At 37.3% G+C, this 16,871-nt stretch overlaps 2 protein-coding genes across 4 annotated transcripts in view; one reads left to right on the forward strand and one right to left on the reverse strand.

The window, feature by feature from the left end:
* Positions 1-14,107, reverse strand: part of KIF15 (kinesin family member 15) — a 34,899-nt gene extending 20,792 nt beyond the window's left edge. The window contains exons 1-15 of the mRNA XM_085226507.1: positions 13,964-14,107; positions 13,708-13,747; positions 11,777-11,960; positions 10,293-10,369; positions 9,395-9,432; positions 8,110-8,207; positions 7,559-7,738; positions 6,614-6,823; positions 6,395-6,520; positions 5,457-5,579; positions 4,615-4,738; positions 2,580-2,671; positions 1,623-1,832; positions 678-855; positions 106-247 (exon numbers count right to left, since the gene is read on the reverse strand). Coding sequence (XP_085082633.1) covers positions 106-247; positions 678-855; positions 1,623-1,832; positions 2,580-2,671; positions 4,615-4,738; positions 5,457-5,579; positions 6,395-6,520; positions 6,614-6,823; positions 7,559-7,738; positions 8,110-8,207; positions 9,395-9,432; positions 10,293-10,369; positions 11,777-11,960; positions 13,708-13,747; positions 13,964-13,982 — 1,841 coding nt within the window. The 5' untranslated portion in view covers positions 13,983-14,107. The remainder of the gene's footprint in view (positions 1-105; positions 248-677; positions 856-1,622; positions 1,833-2,579; positions 2,672-4,614; positions 4,739-5,456; positions 5,580-6,394; positions 6,521-6,613; positions 6,824-7,558; positions 7,739-8,109; positions 8,208-9,394; positions 9,433-10,292; positions 10,370-11,776; positions 11,961-13,707; positions 13,748-13,963) is intronic.
* A 79-nt stretch (positions 14,108-14,186) lies between these two features.
* The window catches only part of KIAA1143 (KIAA1143 ortholog), a 59,144-nt gene continuing 56,459 nt past the window's right edge, over positions 14,187-16,871 (forward strand). Inside the window, exons 1-2 of one of the 3 annotated variants that reach the window (XM_085226508.1) lie at positions 14,187-14,418; positions 15,409-15,568. In XM_085226508.1, the coding sequence (XP_085082634.1) occupies positions 14,311-14,418; positions 15,409-15,568 (268 nt within the window). In that variant the 5' untranslated portion in view covers positions 14,187-14,310. The remainder of the gene's footprint in view (positions 14,419-15,408; positions 15,569-16,871) is intronic. The other 2 variants (XM_085226509.1, XM_003207250.5) reach the window with 2 other exon arrangements.

Here is a 16,871-nt window from a genome sequence, read left to right on the forward strand (position 1 = left end):
TATAAAGAATACATTCTTATATATCCAGGATCTGAATCTTAATTTAAAAAAGAAAAGTAATTAAAAGCATTTAACTGAAGACATTTCTATACTGTTTTGTCTCACTTGGTTAGCTCTTTAAATTCTTCATATTCTTGTTTCGAACTCGCCAGTTCACTCTGAGTTTGTAGCAGGCGTGCTTTCAGCTTCTCAACAGATGCCAGAGAGTTGCCTTCGGCTAATATGGTGCTAGAATACACGTGCTGACCTAAAGAACAAGAACAGCCCCTCTGAAATCACGGAGTACCTCAAATATCTTAACTTTTACCCAAATGTAGGCATTCATTTGCAGACTTTTGAACACAGCAACAGTGATTGAACAAAATAGGTATCAGCTACACCCCACATGGCAACCATTAGAATAATTAACATTACTAGAGCTCCCATGATAGAAATAAGGACAACAGAAGATTAGCGATGGTATGCACAAGATTAAAATGAATCCAAATACCCTACAGCTGTATTGGCAAGAAGGCCATCACAAAGAAAGTGAATTAAACCTGTTTTATTCAAGTCTTCAAGTATCACTTTGACAAAAGAAAAAAAAAAACAACACATCAAAACATTTCCAGCACTACTTCACACAAAACAGAAATGCAGTAAGCTTATTTAGCTCAAACACTTCAGCATATTTTTACCTCCAGTATTTTTCTCTGTGGCTGAAGCTTGCAAAAAAGCCTTTTCTAGTTCTGCAATAGTCTGAGCGTCAACTTCCTGGGCTTTTTTCACTGATTGTAGAGAACGAAGTCTTTTATTCTCCTCTCTGAGGTTATGATTCTCCATGGCATACTTGGCAATTCGTGGGTGTTGTTCCATCTGTGATAAGCATTACTTTTTTCAACAGTTTTTATTTTACAGACAACACTATGCACATCTAATAATGTCTGTCCTAATTTCTGTACTACTACTTTTCCCCATTTTCTTTGGAGCTCAGTTACAAGACTCAGACTGATTCAAGCTAGTCTTCTTATAAATTTCTACTCCTTTCCCTAACTACTGAAATATTCTTGTACTTGGAATAAACTATTTTTAAAGATCTATCTTCTCTTTAGTTTCTTTGTTTTCCAGAGCTGCCTCACAAACAATATCCATGAGTAATCTAAGTCTCCTTTCCTCAGGCATCACCCTAGGCTGGCCCATCTAACATCTACATTACTTTCACTGAGAGACCTCCTGCATTATTTGCACCCTGCTGTCTTGTTCTTTCAGCAGATGTCATGGAGGGTTCTTCCTACGAATGAGTATTTGTTATTTCACTGAGTCACTTAGAAGAGACTGGGTCCTCTACTACCTAGCTTCAGTAATACTGCCTGCAGCAGGCTCCCACTGTATCTCCCTTACTAGATTTTCTTACAGAAACACTCAAGCTCTTAAACCCACCCATAGCACCTTCCAATGGAGATGGAAGGTGCTATGGTTTTTGAGATACTTCTTTACATAAAGAGGCAACACTTTATGTCCCCTTTTTTCCTGTCTTTCCCAAACTGGTTGAATCCATCCATCGCACAACTCTATCAAGTGAGCTATTCTCACAAAAACGTTTTTTTCTAAAAAGGAAAAAAAAAACCAACCACAAGACTTGCCTGTTCTCTGAGGGTCTGCAATTCCTCCCTCAATTCACTGAGGAGATCTTCTTGCTCTTTTGGCAATAAACTTCCACCAGCTTCTTTATGCAATCTCTCCAAGCGAACAATATGGTCTTCACGGAATTTGACTATCATTTTATTGGACTGAATAAATTTCTCCTTCTTGGCACACAAGTCTTCTAGCTGAGCAATTCTTTCTAGTAAATTCTTAGAAAGTACATATGTAGATTAATGAAAAAGTGATAGTTACACCAGATTAATTTAAGGTTTAAACATTACCTACATATGTAGGCACATAAATCATGCAAATCTCAGTTCATGGTAATTTCTGGAAATATATAAACTATCATTTATTTGGAGCAGATCTGTTCAGAGCAACAGCTCACACCCAAAACTCTAATTCCACACTGTATGAATTGAAAAACTTTACTTAGAAGCAACTCCAATGTGATTCTGTGGACTAAATATTCACAGACAGGGAAGCACATCATGTGCACTCCTAGAACGTCTCTGTTAGTTAGTTTCTTCCAAAAACAATCAATTTTTAATGATCCAGCACTGCACCATGACATGAACTAGAGCACAGCAAAACGAATGCCTGGCAGGTTTGCATCAAAAACACACTGTTGATCCAAATGCTCTGAGATGCCCTCAAAAATAAGTGAAATAGAAGTTTGTTTTTCTGTTCAAATTTTTTAATGGAAGAAAAAAAAAGAAAATCATATCCTAAACCTAATCATATTAGGAAAGCTTATAGCTTGTCTGAATTTGAGATGAAAGATTTTATCCCAAATGCTATTTGACTCGTTTCCTTGTTACTAAAGTTTATAAGCTTTGGACAGAGTATTTTTATTCAAAAAATAAAAAATAAATATCAATTGATTTCAGTATGCTCACTGGTCTTCTACAAGAGAGTATTGTAGAATGCACTTAGGAATACCACTGCTTTCTTACCTTCTTCTCACATTCTGATTTCTCCCAGAACAACATTGCTTCAATAAAGTTGTTAATGTAATTTGTATTTTTTTTCTCCTTTTCAGCAGCATCTGTAGGGCAAGAACCAAATGCCAAGTTTATTAAAATATCACTTAATCACATACACATATAACATGACAGCATGTTCGAACAACGTAATTCCTCTACAAACATCATGTTGATATGCAGAGGAAAGAAGTTTAGACTATAATTCTTAGCCATCTGCACGTGCTTATAGGGACCAGAACCAATGTACATAATTTTATAATTAACAATATTGTTCAACAACTTTACAATTAACTTTTATTAAATAATCAGTTTGTTCAAATGAGTATATCTAATGAAATGTAAAAACCCTACAAAATGAGTAACATATTACTCACATTTTTATTGTAGTTTGCACATATTAAAAATACACAAACTGCTTTATAAGGAAATTCAGAAAAATAAACATGAATTAAGTGGACAGGTAGTAACTTAAACTGGAAGTAAAGTGTTCACACAAGGATTTAAACGGATTTAACTAATCAGCTTCAGAAACTGAAAACAGCTTCCCTTGCTTCATCCAGGCAAGTCTACTTGGTTATAAATACTACCTTATACTCAATTAATAGACAAAAAACAATGCCATTATGTTCATAAAGTTTGTAATAAGCAGATTTTGCATTTTTGTGTGATCAAGTATTACAAACATCATGATCTATCTGTATAGATTAAATACACATTTTATAACATTAGCTATTTCATAAAAGCTCTCTTCAGTGTTTAAGCATTATCACTTGCTTTCCTCAAGAACTCTTTCACAAGTCTAACAACATTTTTGAGCCCTCCATCAGTACCCTGGGAACAACAGATTTGGTGTCCCCATAACCACTGACTTTTTACAATTTAAATGCATATTCTTGTGGGGAAGTCTTTTTTTCCTTAGGAAAACTCAACCATAGATGCTTTGTATTATGCAAATCTTCTTAACTTTTGTAGTATCTTTTGAAACTGGATCTATGTCTTGTCAAGGTCAGAGAAGAGACCTTTGGGGAGCAAAGCAGGAGTTCCAAGATAACTTTATTGCCTTGTAATCAAACATTATATAGGTAGCTTATTTCCATGAAGAAAAGTATTGCAGCTATAACCATCTGGTGATGAACTATTAGAAGAAAAAAATATATCTAGATACAAACATTATCATCTTACAAGGAAATTAGCCCTTCATTGAAAGTTAAACACTCTTATTAAGATCTTCCTGAAGAGGCAAAATGGGGAAGAGGAGAAAAAGTCAGCCCTGAGATGAAAACAAATGCAGATTCAATGGACATTATCAACACCTTAGTTCCCCTGTGTTTTGGAACTACGGCCTGAACCTCTGACTGATCACCTGAGGCAAGCACTGAGTCAGCCCTCGGAGCACAGGTGAAGGCAATTCACCTGTGCTGCCAGGAGGGGTGGAGCCTGGCTGCACCTCTCCTGGACCCATTTAAGAGCTGACTGCCAGTGGGGAAGGGTCTCTCTGGAGATCTACTCTGCTGGAGTTTTGTAAGCAAGCCCAGGGTACAGGTAAGCTTTCTATCTATTTTCTTTTTGTTATTATAATCTGCTTTGTTTAACTCTCTTGTTTATTTCATTATTATAACATCTTTATATTCATTGATTATACACCCTGCAACCTAAAAATACAAACAATTATATGTAAATTTTTGGTTACTGGAAGCACTGGGCAACCTACCACTTATTTTAGGTATTATTTCAGGAAACACAGCCCAGAATTTAAACTTTTGAGAGCAATGAAATAGATATTAAGAACTTCTGCAAAATACTGGATGTAAATAGAGGCAATGTAAAATACAGGCAGCCTCTGTACATGATGATATGACGTAGAATGCCAATAACCAGAAATCATAAAACCATGACAGGCTGGTACCTACAAAACCATTGCTGAGAAACATGATGAATTATACAAAGCTCTAACACACTCTAAGCTACAAAAGAAGCAAATTTTCTTTTTAAATCTAACTCTTACCTTGTGATACAGAAATATCATGCATAGATGGCACTGATGTAAGTTGAGCAAGTTGCTCTTTCAGCTTCTTGACTTCAGCTTGCAGCTGGCTCACGTTTCCTTGTGTGTCTTCATTCACCACAGCCTTTCATAAATATTTAAGAGAAAATCATGAAAAGGTACAAATAGAAAGCTTATTATAATTCACAGTTAAAAGAAAACTGAAAGACTGCAAAGCATTCAAACTATTGAAAACTCTCTAAGTCTTTCTGAAGAAAGAACTCATGGCTAAATATTCAAGTTACTGAACAGCCAATAACTTACTTCTGCTAAAAACAATGATTAAGAAATTTGAATATTTTCTGTACAGTTTACCCTAGATAATCTTGAAAAACAAAGCTAAGCAGTATATGGTGAATAAAATAGTTTCAAGAAAGATGTAAACATACTTTGACTCATGAGAAATTACTCTTTTGATACTAGCATATAGAAAAACTAGATGTACTGAATACCACTGAATCTAAACTTGTCACAACAACTTTTAGTACAGATTTGCTTACATTTTACATTTTCTAATGTTAGTGCTCAGAGAAGAAACAATGAACACAAACACTATCCTGAGCCATTGTCAAATCTCCAGCAGTTGTTCTCAACTCAGAATCAAAAGCAAACAAATTCTTTTCAAAAATAATTCGTAAAAAAAGATCAGGAAAAGCAAACAGTATTTTAAGATGTTATATTCATTTCAATGAGTGATAGCACAAGAGTGTATTAATGGAGTTATCCTGTTTGTAGATATGTAATTTAAATGATAAAAAATTGTCTGATTCAACAGTAAAGAAGACACTGAGGTGCTTGTTTACCTTGTTTTTAATCAACTTTGCTCGCTGAGCAAAATTAAGGGTTGACAGTGTCTCACCAAAACACCTGGATCCTGGATGGACATTTGCAATTATACATGTTTTTGCATTACCACCAAGGGAATCCTGTTCAAAAAAAAAAAAAAAAACCCAAAGAAATTAGCTTTATTTGCAGGTTTAGGGCTACACCAGGAAGCCTAGTACTACATTACAAAATCGTGTTACACCAAAGTGGTATAACTCTTCTGAGGTCCTTGCTTCTAAAGTGTACACGAAGTGGATGGAATGCTGAAGTTTTGCCATTTTAAGTAATAATCTCTATTGTAAGCAAGAGAAATTTTATGCACAACTGTGTCGTATAAAACAAAATATAATATTAGTAACTGTTGAGAGTTCTAGTGAGTGCTGGCATCCCACAGAGAAGCATGCTTCATCTTTGAATGCTTTTATCTTTATTTTCTGATCAGCTTGAAAGCAATCCATGAATTTTCAAATAGGAAACAGTAAATTTGTCAAATGCTCAATATCACATGAACCATTAGCACACAAACTAATTCTGGAGATCCTGTTGTACATTTCAACCAGTCTCTACATATCACTGATACAGAGTCTTTCCCAAATTTTAATTCCCAAATTATAAGGAAGAAAGCATACACTTCTTTATCAACATTTACAAATATGTGGAAAAAAAAAAATGGAAACATAAATTTATTGTCTTCAGTTAACAGCAAAGGAGCATCTGCTTAGGTGAAAAGCTATTTTTCATGCTTTACTCCTCATGCCCCATACCAACGTACATTTTTATGTACATGTGTTCAGTTTGCCAAAGCTGAATTTAAAAATAAAATAAAACCAAAAGCACACACACAAAAAACAAACCCATACAACCACATGCTGTTTCTACCTCAACTAGTATGTAAAATCCAGAGGATATATATTACCCGTAGCAGAAAAGTGAGCTTGGAATCCCGATAACAAATGTGTCTCTGTTTTCCATTACCCACATCAACAAGTGCTGTGATAACTTGGCCCAGGCAACTTAGTGATCGATTTATGTTACCTGCTTCCTAGAATAGAAAATAGAAGTGAGCAGATCTGGTGGATGGGACAGGGCAATGCAACTGAAAGGAAAAAGATGCCACAGATAGTACAGAACTCACCTTCAATCTCAGCCCTTCTGTATGGGTGTCTTTTTGTCTCTCAGACCCTGCCAAGTCTACCAGGTTGAGAAGGGAAGAACGAATGTTAACAATATCATTGTTTTTCTCCATGGATTCCACTGTGATCGTGAAAACTGCATGCGACCTTGAAGATTCTCTGTTCATTGAGGTTGATGCCACACGACGGTTTCTCCAGCCCATAGTTAATACCTAATTAATAAACATGAAAAAGACATTAAACAAGTATTTCAGACAGGACCCGGTATTTACTTGAAAGTGAGATAAACAATATTAAGTACACTTCAGTGCAAGAGCTTTCAAAAATCCCAAGGACAAGCACATTCCAGTATTTTATATATTACATTCAAAAATATCTACATAATATATACAAGAAATAGACATTCTACAAAAAATGAGGGGGAGGAATAGTATACAAATAGATAGTCAAGCTTCATAAAAAACTAATTACAATTTTAATTTCTTTCCTCCTAGAGTGCCGTTGCCTTTTCAGAGTAGAACATATCTAATACATGCACATGTTAGCAGTACACAAGGAAAAGAATATTTGAAGTTGAAAAAGTACTGTGCACTTCACTCTTGGAGGAACCAACTTGACAATTTCTGAAACATACATGCTGCTTAATTAGGGCAGGATGTAATTTTCTGTTGCTATTTCAAAGATGTGAAGAGTATTATGGAGAGATTACGGTGATTGCAATTCGTATATTCCATATATTTTAGAACTATATGATTTCTTACATGTGTGAGATAGTCAAGAAATGCTATCTAGTCATAGACTTTTACCAGTGCTTTGGAAAGAGAGGTTGGGAGAGAGGACTTCATAGACACCACACAAAAAACCAAGTGCTTAAATTAGAGAAATATTTACCAAATAGGCCATTAATCAAGACTAAAAGTTCAAGCATTGAAAAGTGGCAAAAATACCTGGTATGCTTCAGCAGCAGATGACAACACCTGTTCAACAGCACCATCAACAAAGACCCCCTTCTTGATGTGCTCTCTAAGAAAGAGTCCAGCTGAAGCAGAGTCTAGCAAGTCAAATATCTGCTCATTGTAGATTTCAATAAAAGAGCATTTGCAGAGAAAACTCTTTCCACTGCCAGCCTTCAAAACACAAAAATTTACACTATAAGTGCACTAGGTTTTATTAAGCTTTTCATTGTATGACAGTGATTTTATTTTTATATATATATATAAAGCTGTAAGCTTGCTTATGTATATTCAGCATGTTATGCATTTCTGACATCCCTTGATACTCAGATGACAACCATCATCCAGAAACCTAGATGCATTTTTAGACTCAAAGCAAGCATGCATGTGTCTGAAGAACTAGACACAATTGCTTCTGATTAATAGATTTTAAGCAAGTCAGCCATTATCTCAGAAACTTCACTTCTACACACCAGATTACAAAACAGCCTTAGCTAAATTTTGATGTGAGACATACTTCATTAGTAAGCATAAAATAAATGTACCTTTTCTTTCTCACGTTCAATTAGAAAAAATAAGTATTCAAAGCTCCGTGGAATTACACCTCTCAGACTGTGAGTGAAATTATCAGAATCAGATGGTCCTAAAGAGATTTTTAAATAAAAAGTTTTAATTAGTTAGTATTACTCAAGTGAAATGGTTGGGTTTTTTTTCCAAGGTGCCATTATAAAGGAATTCAGTAAGTTTTAATCAGTTTATGGCAAAACCTCAGAACTGCAACAAAATCAACTTCCATGATCTGAGACAATATTCCACAATCAGGTTTAAACAAAATCAAAGTGATCCCTGTGAAAGGTCATTTTCTGTCTTTAGGGTTACCTAAGTCTAAAATAGTATAAAACATGAACTTCCATGTCAAATAGTACAGATGAGGCCTTAAGCCTGACTTGAATAATTAGACAGACAGTGGTTCTAGCCCCATGTTCAGTTAATTTCTATGTAGTCCTCTTAAACAGATCAGCCATACAATTTTGGTTGTTTCAGTAACTTTCTAACATCAAGTGAAATATTAATGCATTTAAAATTACCACTGCATGATGAACAAAATACAGTAGGTTTCATATACTGAGGGATCTTAACTCCTAGTTGGGTATGAACCAATTATTTTGAAAGCCTTACTATAATTTTAATACGAAAGAATGCTACATATTAAAATATTTTTTCTATTTTTTCACATGTAGGATACACCAGCCAAACAGGGCAAACAGCAGAACTACTCATTTTCTGAGACATCTTATTCAAAATTTTTGATACCACTGAAAAGTTTTTCTCCTGTCAAAAACAAAATTATACAACCCCAAAAAGATGGAGGAGAGTACCTGTACTTTGCTATCTATCTTGATACAAAGAGTAACTGCACTGAGCTCCACACCATTTATTGGATACAAGGAAAAAGTCTTCAACGGTGAGGGTGGTGAGGCACTGAAACAGGCTGCCTCAAGATGTGGTTGATGCCCCATCCCTGGAGACATAGAGGGTGAGGCTGGATCAGGCCCTGGACAATCTGATGTAGCTGTGGATGTCCCTGTTCACTGCAGGGGAGTTGGACTAGATGGCCTTTAAAGGATACTTCCAACCATAAGGATTCTAAGATCCTTTAAACCTTAAAGCTACTTACAAAAAGAGAAAAATCTCAATCATCCCCAGCATTTGAGCCAAGGAGACATTTCAACTCCAGCAAAAAAACCTTAAGAAACTACTTACTCACATCTTCTATACAGAATTCTACATGAAGATCAATGTAAGATAAAGCTGTCTTAATGCACTTACCCATCATAGTAAAAGTTTTTCCTGATCCAGTCTGGCCACTAAAAAAAAAACAAAAAGTAGTAGTAAGACAACAAAGCATTATCCCAGCTCTGATTTTTAAATTAATCTATATCTTTTAAAGAAAACTGACCGTTTCAAATGTAAGAAATAGAAGATTAAAAAAAAACAATGGAGGGAAGCTGAGAATATATGAAAATAAAAGAGTGAATTTGACCATGTTAGATAAATTACTTTTTCACAGCCCTCTTTGCTTCCCCCACCTCCCTTTTCTTTTGCGTTTCTGTTGGAAAGGGAATACTAGAAATCAGCATTCAAATAAAGGCTTTCAAATAGACACATAAAATCCCAGAAGACTGCTCCAAAAAAATTAGTTTAATGTCACTCAGTAGCATACATAAACTAACAATTAAAATCCTTTCAAGTTAGATATATCCTCTTATTATCCTTAGTTATTAATAATGCTAGAGAAGTTTCAGAGCAATTTCACTTGATTTTTCCATATTTATAAATAGTAACAAAGTAGAGATCAGTTTTGCAAAAGCTGTTCCAGACTAAAAATAAACAAAGAGTAACACTTCCATAAGATCAGCCCTCCAAGTTAGTATTTTTAACAAAAGTGCCCACTCAGTTTTCAAAGTGAGAAAATATTTTCAGTTAATATGGTGATATTAATGCTACTAATCTTGGATGTAGTTTTCCTCTGAAAACACTTTGAAAGCTGAAACAAGAAATATACTTCAATAGTGCAAGAACATTTTCTACATTGTTCTGAATTAAGGAAGCATTTTCAAAGCTTAGCGTAACATTAAGTAGACTCAGTAAATTAAAACCACTATTAGTCATTAACAAACTCTCCTCAAATAGTGTAATTTCTATGAAACACCATTAAATGACTTACTATGCAAAGATGGTTCCATTGTAGCCATTCATACATGATTCAACAATACTTTTGGCCACACTTGAGAACACTGACTCCTGGGGACAAAGGAAAGAGAAGACACTTGGCTCCAGTAGTTTAAGTCTCTCTTCTATCAGCCTTTTCTGTGTGATAACTATATAACGTATAAAATAATTGCATTATTTGGGGTCAGACAGATTATCATGACCCTTGGAGATCTCTCACAGCATAAAAGTCATAAAACATGGTGAGCCTTTGTGATGTAGAAAATTCTCTGTGAAAAAATTGAGTAAAATTCACTACAATATGGTTTCAAAATTTTTATTATGTGCAGTATTAATTGTAGTCCAATGTTCATTATAATTATTATGTGGTTTATAGCAAAATTGAACCTATGACGATCAGCAAAACTGGTCAACTTTCCACATTTGCCATGGTACAATGGCATATTGGGCAAATATTGCACAACCACTAGCTTCCATTTTCATGCATTTCCTAGACATGCAAGAAAAGCCTTGCTGCAAATGATAGCTGAGTGTTTCGTTTTCTTTTAGAGATGCTGTATATATTATGGGTTCTTATTATGACATTTATTAAGAACTTCACAGCTTCTGTGCAGAGTTCTGCATGAAGATGGATGACAGGATGCTGTCAAGAGCAGTTCATTTCTTCATGTAAAAGACAGATGACACTTGAAGGATGACGCTGCTCCTTTATTAGAATACACTTCAAGTCAGCACTATTAAAAAGACCTCACTCTTACTCCTTATAAAACCAATGCTTTATGAAACTAAGAAATTAATCACCATTTGTAAGGATATTGCAGAAACAACTCAGATTACTTTTAGGTTTTCCCATTAAGATTATATTGTAGGAAGGAAAGACTTCCTTAAGAGCTTGGAAAAGGAAGTGTGGTGCATTTGATGTCAAATGAAAATGATGTTCAGAACTTCAAGAATGCAATACTGCAAAGATTAAATTGGAGCATTTTCCTTCTGGTATTACCTTTTCCAAGGTCATGAGAATATTAAGACTAAGCAGTGAAAATTTCTGAACAATATATCTGTTTAAAAGCAGATATAAAAGAAGGAAATATAACTGTAATAAGGTCATAAACTTCTAACATACAAATCACATTGGCTATTGGCTACCATCCATTTTTGTGTGATTATCTCAACAGGGCATTATTTTCTGTTCATGCTATTACTGTTATGTTTACAAACAGAAGCTTTAATTCTAGTGCAAGCTTCGATTAAACAATTAGTGGTGCTTAAAAATACATAAAAATTATTAAAAGGTGGAATTTAGGGCAGTATCTATGAACTACAACCATATATTACTAAATGGAGCACAGCAAAAAATAAGACCCCAAAAAAGATGACCAAAGGAATGACGTCTTTAGAAAGGCTTAACGCAGCAGTTGCCAAAATCTGGGGAAAACCTGCACTACCGCTACAAAATTCTGTAAGTTACTCAGTTATTACCTGTGTTGTTTCCATATTTGCAACATAATCAAAAGTGAAGATCTTCGGCTCAGGTTTTGAATGCAGACGGATGGTGTTTGATGAAAGAACAGATAAACACAAGCCTTGATCTCCATCAGTTAATGCAGTTCCCTCTGAAGGGGGACGTACTCTTACGTAAACCTTGATAGCATCCCCTTCAACACTAAATGAATATTTATGCATTAGATTTCTTTGAAATACATCTATCAGCTGTTTGTTAAAATTACATTGCAAAAATCAGATTAAGCACATGAAATCATACAAACATTTCCTCAAATTACAGACGTTGTAGCTGTACACATGAATTCATTATAAGACACAGTATTAAAGCTTACAATGTGGCAGATTAAAAAAGAACAAAAAGCTGGTGGAATTTGTTGTTTCTGCATGTAAATACAGTTCTAAAAGAACATTTCACATTGAATTTGAAGTACAAAGAGAGGGGAGGAAGAGAGACCAGACAGGCCACTGCAGTTATAATGGGGCTTCAGTAATTTCTAAGGCTGTAGGTTTCAAGCATCCTCTTTATTACAGGAACTTAGAGAAAGATTTAACAAATGGAACACACAATGCTATGTTACAGCAAGAAATCTTGCATTTTCTTCACTTTTCATAGGAAGGGAAAAAATAATCAATTCTCAGTCGATGAATCTGATCAAGGACAGCAGCTCCTAAAATTAAAAGCTCCCTGACTAATTTCACTACATACAGCGGACACAACAGTTTGTTCTTTGTTGAACAGTTTGTTCAAAACTCAGCTTGAATCCTCTAAAGTAATACCTCCTATTTTGTTATTTTGGCACATGACATCCAATGCAGATGTTGGCAGTATGGCAGAGGCTGAACCTTCCCACCAATATCCTGTTGCATTTTGTTGCTGTGTGACAGAAGGACACGGAGGCGCAGTCTGACAGAATGGCATCTGACACAGGAGTGCAGATGAAGTGAAAGGGTGTCAATAAATTCCTCCATGCGGAAGAAATTGCCCCTGTTGACATTCAGTGAGGCAGTGCGTGGTGTGGTTCAGCAGTGGCAACAGTGGGTCACCACCACAGCTGCAGACCTTTATGAGTGCAGTACACAGGCTCATTTGTTGCTGGTGAGAATACTTAACTAACGATAGTGTCTGTGTTGAAAACTAGCATTTTGTAGCTGAGAATTTACTCTGTCAAACAGTTATTGTACTCTTCGTACACGTTGCGGTTTCCATGGAAATAAGAGGCATTACTTTCGGAGCAACCTACATAACTGTGTACGAATTATATTAATGTTTTATGACATTCTAGTATAAATATCAATAATAATACTTATACCAATTGAATTCTTAAAGAATTTAATTCCTCCATGAAGTGACAGCAAGCTTGTATTTACTTTATTCTTTCACATCAATCAGCTATAGCAAGATAGCATTATAATTGGCGTTGGCTTTTACTTTTGGCAATACAAGAGAAAGGAAAAGAACAATTTTAGAAGTAGACTTCATGAGTGAAATGTAAGATGGGGGAGCAACAAGGAAAAAGCTAAAAGGGGAAGAAGCAGCAGCTGAGAAAGGGAAGACCTGAGACATCTCACTAACTTGCCAAATATTGTCAGTATGTAATATTTTGAGTTGGGGCAATCGTGTATATTTGGGGGGCTTTGTGTGCCTTTCTTTTAGCTTGGGACTCCCTCATAGAAGCCAGCCAGACACCCAAGAAGTATGACAACATTCTAAGAGAAATCCGATGCCTCAGAACAGCGCTTTGATGAAGAGATTTTATTTTTAAATCACAAAGGAAGTTGAGAGAGATAGGCAGTCCTGTGTTGGAAAAACACTGGGTGAAAAACTTAACATTATTTTGTACAGTTACACTATTTGCACTTTTTCCTACAGCATTATTGCATACAGGAAGCGGCCAATAATACTTTACCTAGGTGAGTTCAGCAAAGGCACTGCAGAATCACGTAAATCTACAAAAAGATGAAAAAAATACACAGAAGATAGTCAAGATATAACTAATGTTTAAGAACAACAGTCCAGTCCCATCCCGACCCACCGCCACCCACCGCAGCCCGCTCAATGCGGCGGCCCCACTCCCCACAGAGTCCCCGCGTAGTAACAACAGTACTAAGATACTCCCCTGCCCCTCTCAGCAGCGCACCCCGATCACGCCCTCGTCCCCTCACCTCTTGTGCCGGGAGCCATAATCCGCGCCGGCCCTACGGCCCCCCACCTGCCCACAGTTCCTTCAAAATGGCGGCGTGTTTGAATTTGGCGCTAAGAGCCGAAAGCGGCGCAACCCCGCCCCCACCATGAGGCCGAGAAGGGCGCGGCCATTTCATTGCACGACTCCTGCCCCTACTCTGGCTTCTCTCCTCTTATTGGCTGGAAGCATGTCTGCCCTCGTCACGCGATGGGGATATGGGCAGCAGGGCGGAAGTAGGAAGCGTGCTGGCTGTCCCGCTCGGGCTGCCGTCCTCCGCCACCGGAAGCGGGCGGCTGGCCGCTTGTGGCCGGGCCGGGGGCAGCGGCCATGAGCAAAAGGAACCAGGTCTCCTACGTGCGGCCGGCCGAGCCCGCTTTCCTCAGCCGTTTTAAGCGGCAGGTCGGGTATCGGGAGGGGCCCACGGTGGAAACCAAGGTAACAGTCTTCCTGAGGAGAGGTGCTCCCTCCTTGCTTGGCAGCGTGTCCTTCCTCGGCCCCGTGCATCGCTGCCCTGCTTCCCTTCCCCTCGGTGGGGGTAGGAAGGGGACGGAGCCCGCTGGGAGGCGGGGGATGAGCCTGGAGGGGCTGGGGTGTTGGTGGCTACCCGCTTATTATAAGCTGGGGCTGTCTTGGGGACTCGTTCTTCTGGCGAAGATGAAAATAAATTAAAAAAATGCCGGCCCCTCTCATTTTCATTTAGTAATTGTAGCCCTAGTGCCCCATCTCAGAGCAGTTGGTTTCACCTCTCGGCATCCCCAGGGGGATGGAGAAATGCCCCAAGTTTAACTGTTCTAATAGGATCTGGGCTAGAGGAAAGAAATGTTTTAAGAGTGTAATAAAAATGGTGTATGTAAAGGGTTAAAATGGTCTTAATGCCTGATCAGCTGACACGCTAGAGAAAGGGCCATAGGGCCTTTGTGTGCTTTTTGTTTTCTTCCCATGGGACACTGTCTCCACGATAGAGTTGGTGTTGTCCAAAGAGTTGTAACGAGTCCTATGAGCCCGTTTTAGTTGCTAAGTATGAGCAAATCTTAAAAAAGTAAAAATATGTGTTTGTTGTACTGGGAGTGCATGCCATGGGCTGCAGTAATGCAGATGGTCCTGTCCCTGGAGGTGTTCAAGGCCAGGCTGAATGGGGCCCTGGGCAGCTTTGTCTAGTATAAAATGGGGAGGTTGGTGGCCCTGCATGTAGCAAGGGGGTTAGAGACTCATGATCCTTGAGGTCCCTTCCAACCCTGGCCATTCTGTGACTTTTGCTGAAGGATATGACAGTAGATTTGTGTCATTCAGGTAAAGTGCACTGGGAGAGCCTGGGTTGTGGGCTGTGCCATGGCTCTTCACCAACATTGCTGCAGAAAGTGAAACCAAAACTACTGCCTGCTGTTGTACCAATTGATCAGAATTGCCTTTGTTTCTTTCCTCTAGAGAGAGCAACTTCCACTTGCAGATAGTGATTCTGAGAATGGCAGTGATAATGAAGATGAGCAGCCTCAAGTGGTAACACTGAAAAAAGGGGACTTGACTGCTGAAGAAGCAATGAAAATTAAACAGCAAATCAAAGAGGCCTTGAAGTCAAGTGAACAAGGTGAATTTCAAACTAATTACTAATTTCTTGCTTCATAGAGCCAAAGCGAGAGATTCATAAAAGGGAGCTTGATGATCCTTGCTTGTTTTCTATCATTTAATATTACCTTTGATTCCCAATCTGAAGTAACGTCCAAGATGTCTGTCTCTATATGTTGAAGTTCTGTTTTTCTTGATAGTGCATCATTCTACTTCTAAAGCACCACCTTAATTTATTATTAATAATAATTGGGGGGTAGGGAAATGGAATGTCATTACCTGCTATATCTTCTTGACGTCACCTGTGATAACTTCTGAACTCATTAATCAGTTAATTAACTCTGTTTGATGGTAGGGTTGAGTATATTAAAGGTAATCTTACGAGTTTGTAAAATAATATGTACCTAGAAGGAGGAAACTCAAGTTAGTGCTTTAGAGAAGAGAATGACAGGTTTGTAAACTCAGTTCCCAAATGACTTAACTGACTGCTCCACATCATTACTTTCTTGAAATCATCCTCAGTATGCATTGTGACTTGCACAACTAGTAGTCAGGGCTCATGGAAAACAGGAGTGCTGTGGTGTGACTTGAGATGTGAAAGAAAGGAGATGAACAGAAGAATATAGGGAGTGACATGAAAGGGAACCAGGATCTTCAAAGCAGGTTTGGAATCTAGAATCAAACTGCAGTAAATCAGACTTTATTATTTCTGCTGTTCTTTATGCATCTTCTACACCATTATGTATTTACGTGAATACAGAAAGATATTTCAACTACCCTTCCAGTTATTTTGCTTTGAAAATTTAGACTATTTCACTGAAAACAAAACCACCCAGATAAAGTTTTGCTTTTACATTGCTTAAAAGTTAGTAAAATAAAAAATCTGGTCCTTGTTTCATTGCTTACCTCTTCTGGAAATAATAAACTATCTAGAACCTGGGGAAAGGGGGACAGCATGTTCAGTAACTGATGCAAGAAAATACATACTATCTACAGCTAGTATGGCAAAGCTTTGTCTTTGTGGGTGGATGATAGACCAGTGAGAAGAGTGAAATGCAGCATTTCAACTAAAAATTAAGGCCTTGTTTCTTGATGGGAAATTGATGATTGCATTGTATTGTTCAATCTCTTTGGAAAATCTGTTTACAGCTTTACATTCTTAATAGAGTGAGCGGAAAACTCTTGCTAATTCTGTTATGACAGTTAATTGGTGTTGCAGTTTGTATAGCTGTTGCATGATTTCTTTTCAAAAGTTGTACTGTCATTCTGGTTCTGCTAGAAATTTCAACCAACCGGAAAGAAATGGCATTCTTTTGGAGTGTTGG

Source organism: Meleagris gallopavo, chromosome 6 (genome assembly GCF_905368555.1).
Source record: "Meleagris gallopavo chromosome 6, MGAL_WU_HG_1.1, whole genome shotgun sequence".
NCBI classification, from domain to species: Eukaryota; Metazoa; Chordata; class Aves; order Galliformes; family Phasianidae; genus Meleagris; species Meleagris gallopavo.